The 24,244-nt window shown below is 38.2% G+C and overlaps 1 protein-coding gene across 3 annotated transcripts in view; it reads right to left on the minus strand.

Annotated features, from left to right (window-relative positions):
* Positions 1 to 24,244, minus strand: part of LOC103604768 (transient receptor potential cation channel subfamily M member 3-like) — a 95,850-nt gene that overhangs the window by 52,458 nt on the left and 19,148 nt on the right. For all 3 annotated transcript variants that reach the window (XM_008589338.1, XM_008589339.1, XM_008589337.1), the window contains exons 4-6: positions 22,031 to 22,244; positions 18,996 to 19,120; positions 6,442 to 6,613 (exon numbers count right to left, since the gene is read on the minus strand). In XM_008589338.1, the coding sequence (XP_008587560.1) occupies positions 6,442 to 6,613; positions 18,996 to 19,120; positions 22,031 to 22,244 (511 nt within the window). The remainder of the gene's footprint in view (positions 1 to 6,441; positions 6,614 to 18,995; positions 19,121 to 22,030; positions 22,245 to 24,244) is intronic.

The following is a 24,244-nucleotide window of genomic DNA, read 5'->3' on the forward strand; positions in this document are numbered from 1 at the left end:
CCCTCAGTGTTGCCCCCATACCGGACCAGGGACCGGCAACGGGATAGCAACCCTCGGTGTTGCTCCCGCGCCTCGCTCAAACAGTGAGCGGGAACCGGTCCATATGTGGGATCCGAACCCTCGGGCGGGAGCGCCGCCGTGCTTCTCAAGCGGCGCACTATCCAGTGCGCCACCGGGCCGGCCCAAGCACCCTGGACTCTTGACAGGCTTTGAGTGAGAGGGTCTGGGTCTCAGGTTGGAAGCTATGGCAGTGAGGCTACAGAGACATGGTACGTGGTTTTCCACTGGGGGACCACTGCACACTGAGAAGTCAGGAAGGGAATCAGTGTTTCTGAATTGCCACATGCCAGAATCCTTTCATGTGTTGACTCATTTGATCACAGCACTGGGAGGACTTATTACCCCTGGTTCACAGATGCAGAAACAAAGAAATACAATAACTTGAATACAAGAAACACAATAACTTGCCTAAGGTCACAGAGCCACGATTACCTGAACTGCTGGTTCTACCTGCCACTGTCAGGTATATCACTGGCAACAGACAAAGACTTGCTCTTCTCCCAAAAGTTATGCTCTTCTCTTCAAACCCTTGAAAGAAAGTCAAAAGTGCTGGGCATTTTTCTAACCTTCGTTTTAAAGAATTGCGATGTTGATATTTGTTTTGAATGGTTTTTGGTCAGCTGAGAGTAGAAATTGGGACTAGAAAAGATGATTGTCAATTTCTTAGATGAATTTTAGCATGCAATAATGTAGTTCCTAATTTTATTTTTTGAAATAATTGTTAAAGAATTCTGGGATCCATATTTGCCATTATGTTGCTAACTGAGTTAAAAAAATACTTTAAAAATGTAGCCTATGTGTGGCCATCACAAGTTTAAAAAAATGCTTCAGTACTGAAATATTTATGGATGAAATGATATGCTATCTGGATGTCCTTCAAAATTATCCAGAGGGGGAAATAGGTGGGTGTATGCATAGAGTATACAAGATTGGCATGGGCAGAAAAACGTAGAGGCTGGGTGATAGTATACGGGGGTATTACAATAACACCTCTAATTTTTGCATTTGTTTGGCATTTTTTGATAATGAAAATATTTACAAAATGTATACTTGGGATTTTAAATCCCCATTAGGATACATAGTTGCTACTTTCTGGAATAGTCTCTTGGAACTTATTCTTTCAGCCAACACATGTTTATTGAGCAGCTACTATGTTTCTAGCAATATGCTGAGTTGATCCAATTTATGTGAATATATGGACAGCAATAAAATAAATATTAAGAATTATTTATTATGTATATTTGTTTACTTAAACACTTCAAAAGATGTGGGTCACTTTTGATAATTCACTTAACCACCTCTCTGCACCTTAGTCTGATCTTTTAGATTAATGATTTATGTTCTTTTAAATGTCAGTCACAGCAATTTCTTTTATCCATAGACACTGAGGATAGTCTTGGATATGGGTGTATAGAGAACATATGAGCCTCACTGCCTGGACTCTCTCTTCCTCTTTTCTACTTAGCAGGCAAAATCCCAACTTTATGCCTATTCTACAACTGCAGCTGAACATGGCTGGAAAAAACCCATGCAACCCTGATGATTTACACTATTTAAATGTGAGACCACAAATGGCAAGTGGGATGCATGGTAATCCTACATTTTCCTTGTCTGTTCACTCTCCCAGACTCTAAACTATAGTTCTTTTCTCTCTCTAATCTCCAGCACATTCTCCCCATCTACACTTTCAGCCGATGGCCTCCTGTATTATTTTATTTAGATATAGAAGCTATCTATAGAGAATCACCTATCTTCCCACGGGAAATGTTCCATCCTACCCATGTCTATGCCCATATACTCTGCCTTCCCTCCTGGTCTGCATCTGTGCACCAAATCTTATTCCCTTCCACCTTTTCAAAGACTTTGTTCAAATTCCCTAGAGACTTGTCCTCTACTCACTTTCTTTTCTATAAACACTTACTCCTCAGGGGCTCTCATCTAGTCCCACTGTTTGAAAAATACATTGGTGTCTTGAAGGATGACTGAACAGCAGCTTTGATGTGTTTATTCTTTGCTCTGGTCGCCCGTTCATTAGCAAGACCTCTTGACCTCTACCTTCAAAATATATCTTAGAACAAGTGTTGTACGATTCCACTTATATGAGAGACCTAGAATGAGCAAACTTATAATGACATGAAGTAGAATAGTGGTTGTATTGTAAGCTTAAAAATGGTTAAAATGGTAAATTTCACGTTATGTATATTTTAGACAATTAAAGAAAAGATCATTCAATCTCTTTCCTCTCTCTCCCTCCTTCCAGTAATATGTATAATATATAACATATGAAAAATATATTATATATAATACATACTTATAATCCAACCACTTTTTACTACTACTTCTGTCATCCTAATTCAAACCACTGTTGTCTCTCACCTGCATCATTGCAATGGTCTCCTAAAAGTATTTTCTGGCTTTTAGTCTTGCCCCTTGCCTCAATCTCTACACCCAACAGCAGAGTGAAGTTTTAAGGACAGCCTGTATTTTGCTGGATCCAAAGTCTGCGAGAATAAAACCCAACTCTTCGCTAGCTTTCCTTCCTCTGCTTCCAACACCCTGGGCTTTTGCTCTCCCTCGAATGCCCTTTCCATAGCCAGTCCACCCCACTTCATTCAAGTCTCTGCTTAAATGTCATCTCCTCCTAGAGGCCATTCCTAATCATCTTATCTAGACTATCCTCCCAAGACACACGTGTGCATGCACACATGTACACAGACATATACCCTACCCTGCTTTATTTTTCTTAATAGCACTTTTTACTACCGGGCATTATATATTTACTTGTTTACTTTTTCACTTATTACTCTTTGCCTTTCTTGACTTAAGCTCCATGAATTGTATTCTTGACTTTAACCATGACTGTACATAATTAGAGTTCAATAATTATTTACTTATTAAAGGAATCATTGAAATTTTTCCTTGCATATTAAATTTGAAGTTTAAAGAACTGCAGATGGAAGAACATTCTAAAGCAGGCAACTGCTCATGTCTGAAAGGCTTCTCTTTCGTAACCAAAGTGCATCAGTAACTGATGACAGTGCTTTCCTACTGACTGTTGAAAGGAGGAATTCACAGAAGGGAGAGACAATGAAACTGGTGCCAGGGTGCTGAGAAAAAGGTAAAACACGTGGTGCTTGTGATATGTTATTATTAATAATTGGCAATGTTGATGAGGAAGGGTTTATGGGCTTCCCTGAGCAGGATTTGCTTAATATTTAAGGGAAATATTCTTCAGAATAAATTATGTCATTTTTATAGGAAAATAGGCTTGCTGATAGGTTGCTACGGTATGCAGATGACCTCTAAAGGATGAAGACATATGGCACTTTAATGAGGAAAACACTGAGTGCTTTCAGACATCCCTGAGCCATCCTAGATGTAACAGGTGGTAGACAGTGTTAATGTGGCAGACTGTTTAATTTTCAGGAAGTTGATTCCACAATTGTATTTTAGATTCCCTAAACTTTTGAAGCAGGAAATGAAAAAGTAAATGGAACTTCTAGGATAAACATATAGAATATAATTTTATTTCTAAAAGGAAGAACCACATTGCTGCTAATTGTGATACAAAGAATAAAATAGTGTCCAGATTAGAAAGTAACATCGCTGTTCTAAAATATTGACTGGGGATTGCATTAAAGATCTATATTCTTACTTTTGTTGTTTCATGTTATGAGCAGATCAACTTTTTGCCTGTCTTTCTCAGTTCTACTCTGGAAGCTTCTGTGTTCTCACTTTTCTTTGCAGCTAACTGAATGGAGACCTCAGGGTCCTGCTCTATGCAATAAGCCTGGGTCATTCCTTACACTCCAAGGAGCTTGGTCCTCCGTCCCTGCTTTCAGGGCTGAGAACAGATAAAGGGAAGTAGACCTAATGGCTTAAGAGTCACTCACTGTAGGGTGACCATTCATCTCGGTTTGCCAGGGACCAAGGGGACTCAGGGATATGGGACTTTCAGTGCTAAACCTGAGAAAGTCCCGGGCAAACCAGAATGAGTTGGTGATCATTCCTTTATTAAGTTCAGGGATAGAACTGGTGTAGGAGCTAAATCCTGATATCATTCACTTCAGCTCAAGGGCAAATTCCCAACACTGAGACATTTTACATTCTGCAACCTCAGGGGTCTCTGCTGGACTTCTGTAACCCTCCTCTTCCCATTTAATTATATTCACTGAATAGGATCTTGTGGGTTTCCATGAAGCCTCAAATACAGTCCCCCAAGTCCCCTGGTACTTGGCTTCTCTCCCCTACTTTGTACCCTAGACCCCTATTGGGTTTCTACTTGTTAATGTGCCCATGTGCTGCTGCCTGCCTTGATAATCTAGCAAGGGCCCCATGTCTCCACGAATGGGGTGTGACGTGTCCTTGATGATATCCCCAACGACTAGCGTCTGGCTCCTCCAGCACCTCTGCCCTCCCACCCTTTGTTGTGGAAATCTCTTCAGCTCCATGCCGCTGGGATCTGCTCCTCACTGAGCCTCCCTGGGCCTCCCCTGTAGGGCCACCCACACATACAGGACCTCTGTGAGCTCCCAAAAGAGCCACCCCTCCAGGCACATAAATTATAAAAGGGGACCCCTCTGGCATGGCCAACTAGAAAAGGCGCCCTTTCCTTTGGGCAGCCTGTGAGGCACAAGGCTTGATAACCGAGCCCTGGCTGCCTTTAAGTCCTGCTCGCATCCCCTCTGCTGGGTGTGTAACTTAACACATGACACACCCAGCTCTGCTCTCCACACCACTGACTAACGGGCCCAGCTGCCACCAGGGCCTGGCACGAGGACAAGCTTTGCCTGTCTGGACAGATTTTGTCTCATTACTGAATATTGAACTTGACCCTGAATTTATTCCTCATCTCCCTGCTTCCATCTCCTTCAGCTTCCAGCATCCTCCTATTTAAGCTCTCATTCTTAACCTGATGGCATAACAAATGTAATGCAATAGCCTACAAAAACCTAAATAGCTAACACTAATTACATAACATTTGCCTGTTCTATCAAATATCTGGATGAAATTCAGCTTTAGTATCTACAGCAAAACCTACCATTTGTTGATAAGTGCTTTGTTACATTTGATCTCTTCTGGTCTCTGGATCAGTTTTCTCGTCTTTTCTACTATTTTTTTTCTAGCAGATGTTCACCTTGGGATAATACTGTGTTTCTTCTTTCCAAAGACAGTTGGGGAAAGGAATTTCCTAATACAATTTTTACTTCAAATATAAGCTGAAGTTTTTATTTCAGATTTCACTGTGAAAAAGATGAAAGTATGAAATTTGGCCGCTTAAACAGTAGTTTAAGTGGCTAAAAGAACCAGACAAGAGAGTATAGGAAGAGGTTGTGGTCTGCTAGGTCCAACATGGTTAAGGTGGTTATGGCAACGAAGCCCCATTTAGGACAGACATAGAGAAAAGATCAGAGAAGAGAGAAGGGATTTGGACAAGTTGAATCACATTACACTGAACTTTTGAAAACTAATCTAACCAAAGAGAAGCTTTTGTTATTTGGAATTGGAGGCTTTGGAATTTTGATCAATTAGATCAAAGTTTCCCTGATGGGGCACACAATTACCCCAAAGTTTGAGCCTGTCAGGAAACCTCACCTGTTACTTTGTGAAAACAAATTGGATTTTATTTTGTAAGGAGAGACAGTAGACTGTTTTCCTACCTCAATCATATTTAAATGCAAGCCATTTAGTGATCTGGAGAGCCTTGCTGTTTTTACAATGCTAAATTTTTATAGTTAAAACAAATGTTTACACAATAAATACAGCATAGAGCACATAAGTACTTAAAAGATAACGTTAATGTAACTATCGAATACGGTTATGTAGTGCACGTAAGTATACACATACATCTACAGCAATGAAATACACACATAAAATTAAGAGACAGTTAAAATTTCAAGATGGTTTCATGTAATGCTTTATCTGGGAGAATGTTTAGTTCCCTTGAAATGCCTTCCCACAGCCAGATCTGTGCTAAGATCAAAACCTGTTTTTCTTTTTTTAGCCACCAAAAAAGCTGAATAAATACATATAATTTCTCTAGGGTGCTGTGTACTCCTTAGTTTATTGTGTAAAGGATGTAAAAAAAAAAAAAAGTTTGGAGAAGAAAGCTTATTTGCATTCACAAATCCCAGACAGGGTTGAATTTTTCACATGTGATTAATGAGCTTGTGTCCACTAATTGTGTAATCAGTTCTTCCACCTCCAATCATCCTCCTCTGCAAGACTTCCTCTCATTCTAACCACAGGCCCAGTAGAAATAATGGTCTGTATTTGAAACTTGCTCAATGTTTTATAGTATTGCTGCATGGTGTACTTAAGTTTATTGATTTTCTATGTACTTCCTGTGAGGCATGACCATGGGAACGATGCATTACTTACTTGTGTTTATCTTCTGGAGTGAAATGTGCTTTTCCAGCTGTCTCCGAAGTTTCACCTCTGCTCCATATTTGCCCGTGGTCCCATTGTCGGCCAGAATGAAATGGGAGTGCATGCTGTTGAGAACAGTGAGCTTGCTCATGGGGTTGGACATGGTCTGGTATGGCCGGACAACCTGCAGGGTATCAAAAGGAAGGGGCACAAATCAGAGAAAAGAAAACAAGATAGAAAGGGAATATAGAGGTGAAAGAAGGAAAGAAAGAAAATCAGCTCCTCAGTGCAGTGGAAGTACAGTCTATATCATTTTTCTAGTATTGTGTTGGCAAGAAGCATGATTTATGATAAACATTCCATTCAAAGCAAGACTATACTTAAAGGAGTATTAATTATTTTTTGAATTTATACAAAAACTAGACTTTGTGCTTTCATTGCACTAAAACACTGGCATGCCAACAATTGTTTTATTTTGAAGTTGATCTTTTATTTGCTAATCAACCAAAAATAATTTTTAAGTTTAGTTATTTTGTTTCTTTTCCTTCTCGATCATGCCCATACTTTAATAGGCACAGCAGAACAATCATGATTCTGGAGAACGGTGGGGGTGGGGAAGGGAGCAATGTGATTTTTTTTGTCAATCCCATTTAGTAATTCGAAGATCTGCTATTTAAAATCAACTCTGTTTTTATTAGACACCCTATTCGAGTGGAGATCTTGAATGTGAAATAACTGTCTCATGAGATAAATATGAATCAGGCCCAAAATGTGCACTTCTGTCTTATTCTACCTTTTTTGTTGTTGTTATTTTAACAAATTACTTTACCTACAATAGAGCAATGGGGTCTTTCGGATTTTTGATACAAAAAGAAAATCAATCCGTATTGTGAACTCATTGCCTTATATACATTGCCTATATTCCTGGCAGCAATCCTGCAAGATAGATGCTGTTATGTTCATTTTGCAGATGAAGAAACTGAGAAATGAAGAGGTAAAGTAAATTTTCCAAGAGTTTACTACACACACAACCAGGACTCATATCTAGGTCTGACTGATTCCAAAATCTATGCTTGTTCCTTTTCCCCACACTGCTTAGGCCTAACGGAAACACAGATGTTGTGTTGGAAATCTCCTAAAATATTTAGGTGGGAACTCCACTCAAAACTGTGAAAAGGGAACATTCGGCAGGCTCATTGTTATATGGTCTCAGTACAGCTCAGTACACTGTACTGAATCATCGAAACTGACAAGACAAAAGTAAATGCTACTGGGTTTTTAGTTCTGTGCCTTTGTGCAGTGTGTACATTAATTATAGAGTTGAGATGCTCTTGTTTTTTTCAGTATGTAATAACTCATCATGAAAAGCTGTAGTAAGACTGAGCTGTCTGTTAAAGGAATTACAAAGTGATTTAATAAGGGCAGTCTTCAATAGTGAAGATCTCACGTAAGCCATTTTTTAGACCTTGATTGTTGATTCAAAACCCCACATTTCTATGTGCCAGGCAAATAAAATGTACTCAATAAACAGTGAATGAATGAACAGGCAAACTTGAAACAGGAATAATTTTGTTCAAAAATTCTCTCTTTTCTGAATTGTTTGGGAATTGATCTAATTTAAATTTAAAACGTGTATATAATTTTGAGCTTTTGAAACAGCCTTAAGCTCCATTAATTTATGCCCCATTAGTTAATGGAGCATTAATAAAACATTAATTCATAGCTACATTTTTGTTGGCTCTTATTGATAAAGGAATCCCATAACTTTTTGATTAGTGCCTCTAGTAATCACACGGAACAGTAATCAATTATTCCTTTGTGTAGATGAGTGAATGAGAGTCCCCCCACAGATGTGGACAGTGGTTTGATAACCTCATCCTGAGATCTTCATCACTGAGAGAGTAGGTTGCTTGTGGTTGAAATTCCCACTTTGTTGCTATTCATTTTTGATCATAAAACATTTATTCTATAGCAGAGTGCAAATTAATTAATATTAATGCTGTGTTGAAATTGGCTTAGCAGAAAGACTTCTTCCTGTTCGTAAAGTGCCTCTGCATTGTGCTTTTGGACAGAAGAAAATGCTTTTGCTACTCTTCTCTCCTCTCTGACAGCAGCTCCTGCAAGACTCCATGCGAAGGAGGGGAAAGACACAAAGCAGTTCCATAGAGATGGGGGACAGTGAATTTTTCTAGAGGTTAAACTATCATATTATGTGTGATAGCAAACCCCAGATATTTATGCTGGCTGAGACACAAGTCTACATTTTTTAATTCCTAGGAGCCTACTTAAAGACTATTGATGAAAGTGAAATTTTCAAATGAATAAAGGAATGAAAAGGATTCTGGGCCAAGCTGATGTGTTCACCACAACCTGAGAATAAAAGATGCCAGTTAAGTCATTTGACTATGTTCTATATGACATATTCTCTATTCTGTATTCTGTTTCTTCCATTATTGTATTCTAAGAACAGTGATGCTCCAGTCTTCTCACTTTGACCTTCTTTCCTTGTGAAACATAGATCAACAGCATTTTGAGATACTGTACATCTGAACCAGTCATGGCAAAAGGGTCACATTTGCAGTATCACTCACGAATTTTCATTTCTTCACCTTCCTGATCCCCCTTTCTTTTGATCTTATGTAAAGGCAAATTAAAAGGCGGTCATATTTTGGCAGAGAGTTTGTCTGCCAAATAATAAGTAAAATGTCCTGACATATTTTTCAGTCATCGTTGGAGGAAGATGTGCTGAATCCTGGAATAATTCTTTTTTTTTTTTTTCCTTTTTGTCTTTTTTCGTGACCGGTAACAGGATCGCAACCCTCGGTGTCGCGCCCGCACCGCGCTCAACCAGTAAGCGGACCGGTCTCTATATGGGATCCGAACCCTCAGCGGGAGCACCACCGCGCTCCCAAGCACCGCACTCTACCGAGTGTGCCACCGGGCCGGCCCCTGGAATAATTCTGAACACACGAATCATAGAAATCTGTTTAAATCCCAGTTCTGCCAATGGCTGTGTGAATCTGTCTCACTTTCTAAATCTCATATGATAAAACCATTGACTTCATGGGGATTAGTTGAGATTATATGTGCAAAGTACCTAGCATCATGCCTGGTTCATAGCAGGCATTCTGTAAGGTAATTTTCCAACTGTAAACTAATGATCAAAATGAAATGATATGAGATAGATCATTGACTTTTGTTTTACACAGGAGATTTAAATCAATGCAAGGAAAGAGAAAGAAAAAAAAATCAGCAATCTGTTGGTAAAATATGTGAAGTGTCTTTGCTTTCTCCCAAGCATCTAAGAGAATGAGGATCTGAAACTATTTGTTGATTAACTACAAAGTTGGAAATAACTTCCCAAATACTTTAGAGGAATGCATTTTGGTCTAACTTGCCTACAAAATCCGTTTAATATTCTTTGTAACAAACATACCAGCAGTCTATTTTTGTTGGAGTTACAATTTGCATATCTACAAAAGATTTGCTGATCTTCCTGTTATGTTTTCCAAATAAAAAAAAAGTCTTTTTATAACATGAATACAAATGAATCTTTTCCTCTGACAAAATTTTGGTGGCAATGCAGCCCCTTTCATTGTTAAGAGCTCATAAAAAGAGGACAACTTATTTGGAAATGTGTGTGTGTGTGTAGTAAGAACAATTGTGACATGTTCATAACTTGTAGGGATACTGGATTACTCTAGCATGTTTCTCAGCCAGGGTTTCCTGAGAAGATTAAGTTGTAATGCCCTATAGCATCCTTGCATGGATCGCTTTCTCTCCTAAAAATATAGGATGGTCCAGGTTGTGTTCCATCTTTGGGAGAACTGAGAAGACAGTTGCCCCAAATAATTTTCTGTGTTTCATAGTTGAGATAAAAAACCTGGGTTGAGAAAGGCTGAATAGTGTCTGAAAAGCCTTCATAGTCATGATTGGCAAATAACAGGGTATCTATACCTAGAAGGGAAATTTGCTTAGAAATGGATTTTAGACACTTAGTGCTCTCTGGGCATCATGGGGCAGGCCAGAATATCTCTAAATAATGACATTCTGCCTCTCTTTCTTGTCCTTCAAGAGTAAATGAGAGAATTCTTCACGCACTAATCCACCGTACAACACTTAGTACTGGCTGATTGATAAAATCCTGGTTCCAAGGATTCTTTATACCTTGACTCCAAAACGAAGACGCCCTGTGAAGTGGGAACTCTCTAAGGGGTTAATGGAGGTAAAGGCCCTTTTATATAAGGCATTAGTAGGGTCAACGTCATTGCTAGGAAGGGATTGATTGAGAGACACTGGAAAAACTGAACATCTTCATAAGGTGCCAGAGTGCCACATTTATGTTCCCCGGATGGGCTTAAATCAGTCATCTGAAGGCTGATCTAAAACACCTGCCTGAGTTTTTCTAGCTATTTTCATGCATGTCTGGTCTCATGCAGAAGTATTTAGCAGGAAGTCAGGAAATGAGGGCCCTAGTTCTACTTCCTCTAGTTTCCAATTTGGGACCTTGGGTAAGTCTCTGAATTCATTCATTCATTCGTTAACTCACTCATTAAGAAATTTCTTAAGGAAATATATAATATGTGTTAAGTATTGTGTTGGTTTGAGGAGATACATAGTCACATATCTAAGTAATATCTCACAATAAATGTTCAAAATATATTTACCGAAAGAAACTTTTTGGACAACAGTTTTCTCATCTGTAAAGTAGAGGACTTGACTATAGTTTTTGAAGACTTCCTACCTCTAAAATTGAGTTTGGACAGCCCATGTTAAAAAATGCACTTGTTCTTTTCAAGTTAGCACAGAACAATGACCTTTCATGTAGTTGGCTACAAAAAAAGGTAGTTCGCTCATGTCCTGGGTCTCTCCCATTTTATGGTGTGCTTTCTGTAATGCAAGGGCAGTTTGGTCACCTGGGACTCCTGTTCTGAAAAGAGTTGAATTGGTCTAAATCAGGTTTTTGTGCCATCATTCACGGGCCTTCTGCAATTCCATACCTCATTACCTAGTGAGTTGTGTGTCAACATGTTCCAGGCAAGTAGCAGGGTAGGGGATGTGTCTTAAAGAGTCATCTTTTCCCTCCAAATAGCACCATAATTTTAATTTAGGCTGGAAGAAAATAAGAATACATTGACCACTTATTGCATGCCAGACGCTGTGATAGACAATTTCCCGTGGACTAATCCATTTCATGCTTATTTTATAGGTGTAATTATAGGGGTTCAGAGAAGTGAAGTGTTTTGGCCACACTTGCCCCAGTAACCACACTCATTCTCTAAACCACATACAGATCTTAAATTCCTTCACAGGCTGGGGGACATTTAGAGGGAAGACAGAGGACTCTACCTGATTTTAAGTTTATAGAAGATATTATGGTCGGTTTTGCTGCTGGATGTTTTTGCCAGTGGCTCAGCTGGTCATTAAAATCCTTCTGAGAGCTAATCAGATTACTTCCAGATGAGGCATCTAGAACTGTACGTATACAGAGGTCAGGAAAGGCACCAGCAGGCAGCAAAACGGGGCCATGCTTTGGAGGGAGAGAAACAAAAGGAGTGGCAAGGTTCTCTTAGGATCAGCCACCCTTTTCTGAGAGGGAAGAGGGGACACTGCTGAGAAGTGGGAAGCAGCCTCTGTGTCTGAGAAAAAGGAACACAGGGACTGAGAGAATGAAATGCAAAGAAGAAAGGCTCTGCAAGTCCTCATAATCATAGGGAGGCCTGATCCAGCGGGGACACCATTCATTGTCATTCAGGCACCTCAGCTGTAAGTCTAGATATGAAGCAGGATCCTATTCAGACCCAGATGCTGCCTCTCAGCTCAGCAATCCAAACAAGAAACCAGCAAACCCAGGGATCCATTTCCAAAGAGTGCCCAGATATTTGAGCTGTGTGCCTCCCACTAAAATCCATGGGAGGAACCACTACATCCTTCTGCAGCACTTTGAACACGTGTCCCCAGCCTGTGCACTGTGGAGCCTTGCACGGTCCTCATTTCATGCTTTCCACTTGATTAGACTCACCTCCTTTTGCCCCATCTTGAGCTACAGGGCCTGCAGCAGTAGGGAAAGGCTCGTGAGTTCTGAAAGGTGTTACTTTCTTTAGAAATCACCATGTATCGATGGAGTGATTTTAAAATATGTTCAGAAATACTTTGAAACTCTTTCCTTGGTCTTGGTTGGATTCAGTGACTCACTTCTAAGGCATCGACTAAAACAGAAGACATAGCGTCTAACTTCCAAAACTTGGTCACAAAAGGCTTCCTCTTAGTGCTCTCTCAGAGTGAGTAAAGCAGTCCTATGAAGTAGTCCACATGGCGAGGGACTCCTACCAACAATCTGTGCGTGAGAGTGAGTCACTCTGGAAGGAGGACATAGTAGCCCCTTTCAGTCCTTCAGATGATGCAGCCCCAGCTGACATGCTGTAACCACCTCATTGAAGCATTGTTAGGATTAACTGAGTTATAAAGCTCAAAAAGCAATGCACATATACACTCAAATAAATGACAGCTGTTATTATTATAGAGAAGCAGTATTGTGTCATAGGTAAGGGCATGGTCTTGACAAGTAGGTGGCCTAGCTTTAAATCCCAGCTACATTCTTTACTAGTCATGAAATACTGGGCAATTTGCTTAATCTCTTAGTATTTAGTTTTACCATCAGTAAAATAGGAAGGATGATAGTGATACTAAAAATAATTTCTGAGTGCTGTTGTGAGAATTAAATGCCTTTATCTATGTAAACGTGCTTAGAAGGGCACTTATACTTAGTAAGCTCTTCAAAAGTGTTCATAATATTGTTGTTGTTGTAGTTGTTATTGTTATTTCAGTGCTAAATCATAAACCTTCAGACTAAATCTCCAGCATCCTGACCCTGGCCAACCCCCTGCTCATGCATTCTTTTCTCTTCTTTGGTGTACAAGTGGCTGATATCTCTTTATTAGCTCTGGACCCCATCACTTCACAGCCCCTCCAGGACTTACTTCATCAGTGGTCTCCTTTCTATTCTTATGTCCCTTTCTACCATTGAAATGTGAACAGACTCAAATCTTTCCTATCTTGGAAAAAGAAATCCCTCAAATCATGGCTCTCTGGTTATCTGTATTTCTTCTCTCCATCACAGCCAAACCTCTAGAAGGTCTCTGCTGTCTCTGCTTCATTACTTCTTCCTCATTCTCAGCCCCACTGAAACGTCTTTGCTCCTATGTCATTCTTCTGGAACGGCTTGGACCAATACTGGCAGTGATGTCCACCTTGACAAGCGGATGGACACTTGCAAGTCCTGACCTTCCTTAGCCTCTCGGTAGCACTTAGCATCGGCCTTCACTCCATCCTGCTGAAGCACACTCTTCCCTCGGCCTTTATCACTCTCTGGTTTGCTCCTACCTCTCAGACTTTCTTTGGTCCTTTTTGTAAGTTGCTTTTCATCTGCTCAGCCATTAAATGTTGGAGATCATTAGGACCCAGATATGGGCCCTCCTTTTCCTCTACACACTGTCCCATGGTGAATCCATCCACCACGATGGCTTTAATTGCCATCTATATGAGACATCTTCCAAATCTAAGTGTGTAGCAAGATTTTGATCCTAAGTTTCTGCCTCCATAATCACTGACTTGCCAGACATTTTCGTGTAGATATCTCAAAGGAGCTCCAAAATCAACATGCCCAAATCCAAATTCAATATATTGTCTTCACCAAAACTCTGTTTCCCATGTAAGTGAATGTAAGTGCTTCTCGGCAGCTAGCCGAGAACCTGAGTGCGGTCCAGGCACAGCAAGCATTGGCCCTGTCCTACACAACTGTGAGAGACTTGGGCGGGTCTCCTTGACTTTGACCTTCTCCTCTTACATCCCTTGGATCCGTCTTATCAACTCTAGTAATAAAAATCCAATAAACCCCATGCTAAGGATACGATTGGCAAGTCTTCTGAGCTTACCCTATGAAATCATATTTGGCTTGCCTCAAAAATATGTGACAAATGCACTGACTTGATAACTACATATGAATTAGCAATTGTGTTATTAAAGTTAATGTTTCTTGGCTTGAAACAAAGATGGCACCAAAAGAGCACTTTGCAATTTAACATGAGAACTCTTCAAGGTCATAAAACTCTGAGAAATAAATCTATAGTTTAGGGAAAGTAGAAAAATCATTGAATGTGAAGATAATTTAATAACCACATAAGATGATGTGTTGGAAGTCTACTCAAACACAATTTCCATCCTCAAGTTAAAATGAAAAGTGCTTTTTCTTGTGATTATGACTGGATTTTTAATTTGGCATGTGTCTTATTAATTTAGATTTGAGAAAAGACAAATAATAAAGGCTTCAGAAACTGTTCCATTACTAACACAATTCTGGTAAGATTGTTTTCTAAAGGAAGGAATCCAAATTTAAAACGTGTCATATGAAAATTATAATTCATTGGAAATTCTTTCTTGACTTTACACTGGTGATACTTTTGTAATCATCTATCTAGTTCAAGATTCTCTAGGGACAAAGAAAAGAGCTGTGGCTATTTATTGAGTCTATTTTTTAGTTCAATTTACAGGCAGAAGATATCTGCCAATATCTCAACTAGCAATAACAATGCAATATCACTGAATATTTTCTTATATCTTACTTGACATACTAATAGTTAAGAGAATGCACTTTGGAGATAATTGGAGCTTGGTTTTAATTCTTGTTTAGTTTACATAAGGCTAATATATGCAATCACAGAGCATACTCAAATAAGAGCTCAGTAAATTATAATTGCTATTATTATGATTATGCTCACAGAGCTTGCATGAAGATAGAGTATTTTTATAGCCTACTTAGAGATGGAGAAAACAAATATTACAGACTTTAAGTGACATGTTCATGTGTTATATTCATGCAAAGTATTACATTAAGGGTTAACAAAAAACAAAGAAAACAAATTCCCTGTTTGGGGGGAGTTTTTAATTAAGTTGGTGTAATGAACTGAATGTTTATGTCCTTGCAAATTCATAATGATGTTAGGAGGTGGGGGCCTTGGGGGGTGATTAGGTAATGAAGGTGGAGCCCTCATGAATGGTATTAGTGCCCTTCCAAAAGGGACCCCAGAGAGATCCCTTGCCCTTTTCACCATGTGATGACACATCAAGAGGGTGTTGTCCAGCCTTCAGAACTGTTAGATAAATTTCTATTGTTTATAGGCCACCTAATCTGTGGCATTTTGTTATAGCAGCCTGAACAGGCTAAGACAGCTGGGGAAGAAGAGAGTTGTGGGAGAACTACCATCAGGAATATGACATTATGGGTAAAGTTAGTCAGGGAGGATGTCTTGGTGGAAGTGAGCTTTGAGCTCAATTTGGTGGAAGGGTAGGATTACAGGCTATAGAGGAAAGGGACAGTAGTAATAAGATGGCGAAATCACAGAGGTGGAGTTAACCTCAGTAACTGAAACAGTCCATGTTTTTGGGTCTAAGTGGAAGGACAAAAAATGTTACCATCTCAGTATTTACAGTGTTATTTCTCACCAAAGTCTGTTGTTTTGATCTACTAATTGAGAAAAGAAGGGTTTGATTAAACAGAGAGGAAAGTATCTAAATGTAAAGCATCAAGCCTAGTTCTATCACTTAGCTGGGTAGATCATGAATCTTTTAAAGGCTTTAGAGAGAGGCCTGTTCCCATTCCACACAGCTTTGCCTCCATGCCCAACAGGCCGAACCTCACCAGCTACCTCCCGCCTTGAGCTGCTACACAAGAAAACAGTTTTATATTCAGATATTTGGTTAAAAAAAAAAATGCTCCCACTATAGTCACTATAGTACAATGTAGCTTGGGAATGTGATTAAAGAAGAAGTTGTGATAAAGTTGTGAACTAGGTAAGATTTATCATTATATCTTTTCCATAGTGTTTACTTTCCCTAAAGCATGAATTTCAGCATGCCTAACCATTCTAATCAATATTAATTGAGCAACTACTAAATGTGAGGCTCTAAGTTAGGTTCTGAGAACCCAAAGATGCATGCCCTGCCCTCAAGTAGTTATAGTTCAAGTTAGAGTGCGTAGCTTCACTTGACTGCATAGATTTGAGGGGAGGCTAATGCTTCAGAATATCTAGAAACAGACCCAACGGCAAGCAAATTTTCTTCTTTATGTTTAGAACTAGTGTTCATCTCTATAGTATTATACTCTTAAAGGGATTAAGATGAATAGCAGTTGCTGCATCTACTACTTCCATCAATAAATAAAATAATTCCAGTAGTACTTGAATATTCAGCTTCTGAAAGTGCTCACCTGTGAACCAGCCCCTCAGGAATAAAATAATGTGTATTTTCTATCAGCTTGGAAATAAATCCACTGTAATAAAATATCAGGCATAAGAAATGGAAACTTTCTTTTATCCTCATATTTATATTTATTTCAAATAAGTTTCCTAGATTTCCCTTGACATTTATCTTGTGCCTCTTCAACATTATTCTGTAATATAGACATACACTTGACCAAGAATTCAACTATTCTATTTTTTCAAAGGACTATGTTTTGATAGAATTCTGAAGTGGTAAAGATTTTTAACAATACATTCATTTTTTTTTCCTGCTACCTCATGTCTGATGCTAAAAGGTTTATTTATTTATTTTTTGATGTTTATTACATGTGAGTTTGATTATATAAAATGGAAGAAAAAGGGTAGAAGGCACTACATTAAGCTAGCTATGAAAATTGTTATAACTATGTAAGAAGATTACCAGACAACACTTCCAATTTGACGATTTTCATGGGGATTTTCACCAGTGACCAACAACATTTTATTTGAACACCTCTTTTTATGGCAACCTAATATCATATCACTTTTTAACTATCACGTCAGAACAGTGAGTACATATAAAAATTTACCTCAAACTATGTCATAAATTCTGTACACCAAAAACAGCAATTTCACTCCAAATAATTTATAACTTGAAAAACAGTGTGTTAATAAAATGCACTATAGAAGACTTTCAATGTTGAGGGCATTTTAGCATATTCTTATTTTTTAGAAATATATTTGTTCTAGTTCAAAATCAACATATACTTAAAAGCCAACTTGGAATCTAAGGCAAGCATTACCCCAAGTATATTCCGAAAGACTAGTTTGAGATACTTGGAAAAAACTAGTAACACTTACTTTTCCAGTCAGTTCTGCCTACATAACACGTTGGGAATTACTGTTGGAGACATTCGAGTTGTGTGTAATATGAAACAGGCTGTAAATATTAGTTAAGAGAATACTACATTGATAAAGTGGGTATCTCATTCCTTTTCCTATGTATTCTGAACAAATGTGCATTTCTACCTATAATTTGGTAGTGTTGATGTAGATACTTGTGTCACTTAAAATAAAGGTTCTGAAGGATTTAAAGGGTTTGTTTACTACTGATGTTTCATAACATTTGATTTTTTTTTTTTTTAGTTCAAAGTATTTTGCATTGCCTTTCTAAATATTGCATGTATTGTGTTGGACTGAAATGAAGTAGTTGCATTATATTGCATTATGATAGAAGAAGTTTAAGACCAGTTAATTCTCAGCCTCTCTAATTTTTTTCTTTTTTGGTTTTTTTCAGCCCAGATAGACCTCATGGTACTTCAGAAAAACTACTTATCACATTTATTATACTCTATGGCAGGCCTTGATTGGAAAGGAAAGACCATATTGATCTGATGTAGAGAACAATGATAAATAACTAATTACTAAAATTATTGGGGAAAAAAGAAACAAAGTATGGCAATTTGTTTACATAATAAAACTATAATCTTTATCAATAGAATTTTGTAAAGTGTTATATAGGGGAAACAGTCAGGTGGTAAGTAGAAGACCTGTTTTTGGCTTAAAGAGACTCCTGGAAGAAACAGAAATAAGATAGTGACAGAAAAAAACAGACCAAGTTTTCTCAGTTTCTGGCAAAATTGTTGATTGATTGGTCAGTGTGTGTCCCTGGACATCAGAATAGGAAGTAGAGGCAGGTGCTTGGCTGAGTCCGGCCAAAGGCTTTAGAATAGCTTCAGAGTGGGAAACAAAGAACTCAGCTATGCCTACTTCTCATTCAAGCAATTAGAGAAGAAAAGAAAAAAAGAAGGCCGAACAGGGAAGCCACAGCTTGAACGGAAAGAATCTCTCTCTGCAGCTCTCCAGAGCTAGGTAAAAGGCACTGAAATTATAAAGAATCTAGAGCCCTGGTGAGGAGAGTCTGTGTTTAATGCATCCATCGATGAGTTCATGTTGCCATATGTAATATGGCATTAATTAATCATAGTACAACCTTAACAAGAGCACTTGCAGGATTTGATGGGAAGAAAAGACCACTGCTTGAATCAAGCAGAGAGGGAGTAGTTGATGTTTTACTTTGGACCTTTCTTGATTGTAAGAATTGACACGGAGTTTGGATAGAAAGGGAAAATAGGTAATCACCCAATAAGCCATTCCTAACAAAAGTTTCATTTTGGGAGATGGGGACTAAATGAGCACTATAATATGCACCTTTTGAATACTAATTTTATTTTACTCTTCTGATGTCCCCTCTAAAAGACGTCATGTAAAAGGACAGTCCCCAGGACTTACATCTCTTCCAATCAGGTCCTCCTGGTTTTCCACAATTCCCCAGGGGGCGATGCCTATGGTACATATCTTCCCTCGAGACTTGGATGCGTGGTCTTTCAAGGCGTCTCCAACATGACGAATAACACCTAAGAGGAAGAGGAAAGTTTCACTCTTGTCTTTTAAAGCAATTACCTTTCCATCATTCTAAAGGAAATTGTGATAACTGTTTCTCCCAAGGTTCAATGCATTGAATAAAATTTTGACACAATTCTATATAAACTACATGTATTTAGGAGGGAACATAAATTTGTGGCTGTAATGCCAGGTACATTTGCCAGACTTGTATATAGACTCTAGCAACGCATTTCTTATTATAATTTACATGAAAAAAATAAAAAGCATCCAACGTCTATAAAAAGAATAAATATAATTCCTTAAATTTACAGAATATTTTTCTTATAAGCATAATGATTTGTTAGTATAACTAAGAACCAACACCTTGACTGTATTCTGTAAAAATCACTACATATAATATTACATGAAATCTACACCACTTTATATATGAGTTAGAGTCATTCAAATACAGCAATTACTTAGCTCAGATTTTATTAACCTTAATTTTATCTTCTATTTATGGACACATACTGTAGACAGTCTACTTGTGAAGAAAATATTGGCTTACCCTGTGGAAAATTTATGTTAAAAATATATAGTTATACCTTTTAATCATCATCATTTTAATTGTTTTCTTCTTCTGTTATAATGGCCTGCCCATCATAGTTAAAAGTGAGAAAATTCAGTTAACCAGATGGTTGAGAACCTCTTACCTGCTCAAAAATCATTTAAAGAAGACACAATTTCTAACCTTTTAACTTCCTATCAAATGATCATTCTTACAGAAGACGTATAAGATATAGTTTCTAAGAAAAGATGTTTCCACTTATCAAAATTCCACCCATTTCTCAAGGAAAAATTCATACCTAATGCCACCTCCTGTGTTAATACTGGTTGGATTTGATTTCTGCTCCACTGAAAGATATTACTGTTCACACATCTTGGATAGCTCAGTATGTCACCTGCCATATTCTGCAGTAAATCATAATCCCGTACGAGGATGTCTCCTCTAATAGTGAAACTCCTCAGGGGGAAGGTTGGGGGGTGGGTGTCTCAGGGGCTGGCCCAGAGTATGGGCTCAGAAACTGTGCACTGAACTCACAGACACAAAACACACCAGGCAATTTAGCCATGGGAAAGGACCTCAGGTTTAAATAACTCAATTCTGAAATATTCATCCGATCAAACAGAAACAGCCTTCTTTTAAAAATCTTAACAAAATAGCATAAATGGCCAGCAATCCATGAAGATCTACGCTGGGAGTGTTGGGAAGAGTATTATTTTCACTTATTAGCTTACTTATGGGTCTTCTAAGTGAGAGTACTGTAAAAACAAAACAGAATGCAACAAAACAAAGCAAAAGAAACCTGAGAGTAAAGTTGTAAATATTGATGTTAAATCATTTCCTGGTGATAATGCAAAACTCCTCTCAGGGTCAGCCCTGGACAAGAAGTTGAACTTCATGGCCTGCCTCCCTGTCTGCCACAATTCTATCATGACCTTTTACTTAACTTCAGCACCATATCATTCGAACCTCACTTTGGGTACTGGATTGAACACTGAGCCTAGAGTGAGGCAAAAAGGAACTCTCTGGCTTATGGTATTTAGGTTGTATGAAGATACTGAATGCATCTCGTAAGAGAAGGAAAATGATGTCCCAAGTTCCTAGAAATGGAAGATTGGTGAGAACTTGTAGAACCCTTTGAGTTGTTATCTATGTGACAGGGAAGCAAAAGACAATAGTCACAGGCAAGTGATGACTATGCAGCACAAAGTAAAACTAGGAGCCCAAAACCTGAACAATCATTGAAAGAAAATTGCTGTGTAGTTATTTGGTTACTACAGGATAAACAGTAAAGAGCTGACCGAGCAGGTCATTCTGAGATCAGGTCAGTTTACAGACTGAGTCAGGATTTCACGTAACAACGGTGAGCACGGGCAGTCTGCAGACTTCACTGCTGAAATGTGCCTATGCAGTTGTGTGCTGAATGCTCACAAATTCTAGGTATTTAGGAGAATTCTCAGTGCAGGTCTCACTCAGACATCATCGAAATTGCAAACAACAACAACAAAACACTGAGATAACATGTTATTTAAAACCAGGTGGCCAGAGTTAAGTTCAGAACGTCCCACTAACTCCATATGTACAGACTCAGAGCCCTGTAATGAGTTTGCATTAACTGACTGTGACATTGCTTGTGCACTTCCAATTGACACTTCTGACTCAGGCTGGGGAAATATGGCAGAACAACTTTCCAAGCATCCATTCCATTATCTGTTGTACATTAATAATGTTCTGCAGACAAGCATTTTGCTGTAAGTGGGTTTGTAAGAGTTGAATTCACAATATAGAAGCTCATTTGGCAGGTAGGAAAAATTCTTAGAAACTTAGAGTGACGTGTGTCTTCTATTGATGCAGAGATGATTTAATGAAATATATTAAATAATAAACACATAATGCCCTAGACTTTGCCATTACAATGTACGTCCCAGATAGAAACAACATTTTACAAAAATTAAAGCTATTAGGCACCAAATTTGAAATCCCTTCTATAACAGAGACAGGGCTTCCCATTTAAAACAAAGGTCTTTTATTAATTAAAAAATATTATATAAAAAATATATCTATATGGCAACTTGAGCTAATGAAAGTATCTTGTGAAATTCTGTTAGTTGTGTTTACAAACTCTGTATAGTCAACTATTAAATATTCCAACTCATTTCTTATGTGTAAGTATTTCTTGGTTCACAAATAACTGTTCAGTTATCATTTAGGTAAAGGAGGGAGAGAGAATCAGTGAGAGGAGAGATAACCAGGGAGTGCGGACATGCACAGGTAGGAGATGATGAATATATACATATATTAAACCTTAGGAGAAAATTTTCTCAGGCACAGCATTCTGATGGCCTATGTGACCTTCCTGTGTCCCATTTCCAATTACCTGTGTTGACCCCTCCAGTGAATATCCACGCTCCGGTCGTCATTGCCGCTTTGATGAGCCCTTTCCCAAAGACTTGCTTGAGTTTTGGCTGGAGTTCAAAGTTCTGCAGGCCCCCATGCACAGAGATGAGAAGCTTGGGAAGCTCCAACTGCCATTCCTTGGTCATCAGGTGTAGGAGGAGATCAGGTTTTGTATCAAAAGATACTCGAACGTACTAGAAGAAGAAAGGCCATCAATTAGGGAGAAGGGGCAGGGCTGGCTGATGCTGGTTGTTATTATTGATTGCAATTATATGTGCAGTTAAATGATGAAAACGTCCCATATGAAATCTGATCTTTTACAAGGGACAATCATTTGCTTTACCAAAAGAGCCTCCATTAAACAAAGAGATCACCATTTTTAAAGATTTTCTTGAAATTGTGATAATTCACTTTAAAGTTACTTAATTTTCTAAAATGCAGCACAAGCCCACCTTTTTCTGGAATGAGTTCTTTGCTCAAAAGAAATCATGTTTGTATTTTACCACCCTTTACACTTGTGCAGTTCAAATACTTCTAACACTTTCAGTATCGCTTTATATCAACTGGATGCAGATAAAACTGTTTCTGTGATCCAATCACTTTGAGAGGGCTTGAAAGATTCAACAATTCTACATAACGGAATAAGGACTTTAAAATAAGGTAACAGTGGATTATATTTATTTTAAATCTGTACTAACTACATGCCAAATGCTTTCTTTATCTTTTAAAGAACACAAATGACAAAGGCATGCCAATTATTCTTGAAGAGTAGCTGAGAAATTAAAGTGTATAGCAAATATCAAGTCTTTACCAGGTGCAACAGGAAATAAAGTTACGATATACATATACAAATGAAATGCTGTAATTATATGCAATAATAAACATCTATATAACTACATACACATGGATACTCACTTTTGACTCAATTGTTAATTACATAAAGACTTCAATTTCTAGCTGGAAACAACAGAAATACTGGGCAAACAGAGAAAGCCTTTTGAAATACATTGCTGAGCTAGCATGAAAAGGGGATATTCAGACTCCTAAGCAAAGCAGAAGCTTGGAATCACAGGAGGTTAGGGGGCACCAAAACAAGCATCAGCACTGAGGGTCTCTCCTAAACCCTGGATGATACTGAGCATCTGATTTAAAGGCTTTATGCAGTATGAGGGAATTTAATAGGGGACCCCACATAAAGCTGGGATACTTCAAAGTGTTCTGCCCTCAAGTGTAAGGATGAATAATAAGTTCAATATGCAGAAGGAGAGAGTAAAGAAGGAAACTTGCCTACCTCAACCTTGACCCTGAGTGGAGGGGACCAAAATTTCCTTTCATTATTTTTAAACATGAATGGGCTCTCACACTGGTTTTGGTCCACATTCACACTATCAGTGTGGTTTGAGAAATGCCAAGCAGAGTTTTTAATATAGAGTGGTTCTGGCTGGGTAATGGCTCCAGGTAATTGGCAGAAGCAAATGCAAATTCTCTGTGGAGGAATGTGTCATCAATCCAGGTCTAAAATAATTCTCATGGGGAAATAAGCATTTCATTGTAAAAAATATATAAAATCACAAATTACACAAAGAAATAAAGCAGCATGAATGAGAACCAACAGAAACAACAGGCAGCGGAATAGATCCTTAAAGATATTGAAATGAGCAGACACGGAATATAAAATAGCTGTGTTTAGCATGTTAAAAACATCAGTGAGATAGTTGAATATATGAGTAAGGAACAAGAAGCCTACATATATTTGAAAAAGAGTCAAACAGGACTTCTAGAAATTAAGAAAAATATCTAGATAACAAATGCTATAAAATCAAAGAATAAAGAAAGAAAACCTTACATGAATACATAAATAAAACAGAACTGGCCGGTTAGCTCAGTTGTTTAGAGCATGGTGCTGATAACACCAAGGTCCAGGGTTTGATCCCTGAACTGGCCAAAGAAAAAAAGGGGGGAGGGTAGGTGGGCAGAAGGAAACTTTTAGAGGTGAGGATACGCTTATGTCTTTGATTGTAGTGATGGTTTCACAAGTGTATACCTATCTCTAAATTCATCAAGTTGTATATATTAATTATGTACAGCCTTTTGTGTGTCAATTACAGAATCAGTAGAGTGGTTTTTTAAAAAGATGTAAGAATAAAATGTTTTCCATACCTGTATAATGAATCTATGCTACTTGAATAAAATT

This window comes from Galeopterus variegatus, unplaced genomic scaffold, assembly GCF_000696425.1.
Source record: "Galeopterus variegatus unplaced genomic scaffold, G_variegatus-3.0.2 Scaffold5382, whole genome shotgun sequence".
In the NCBI taxonomy this organism is placed as follows: Eukaryota; Metazoa; Chordata; class Mammalia; order Dermoptera; family Cynocephalidae; genus Galeopterus; species Galeopterus variegatus.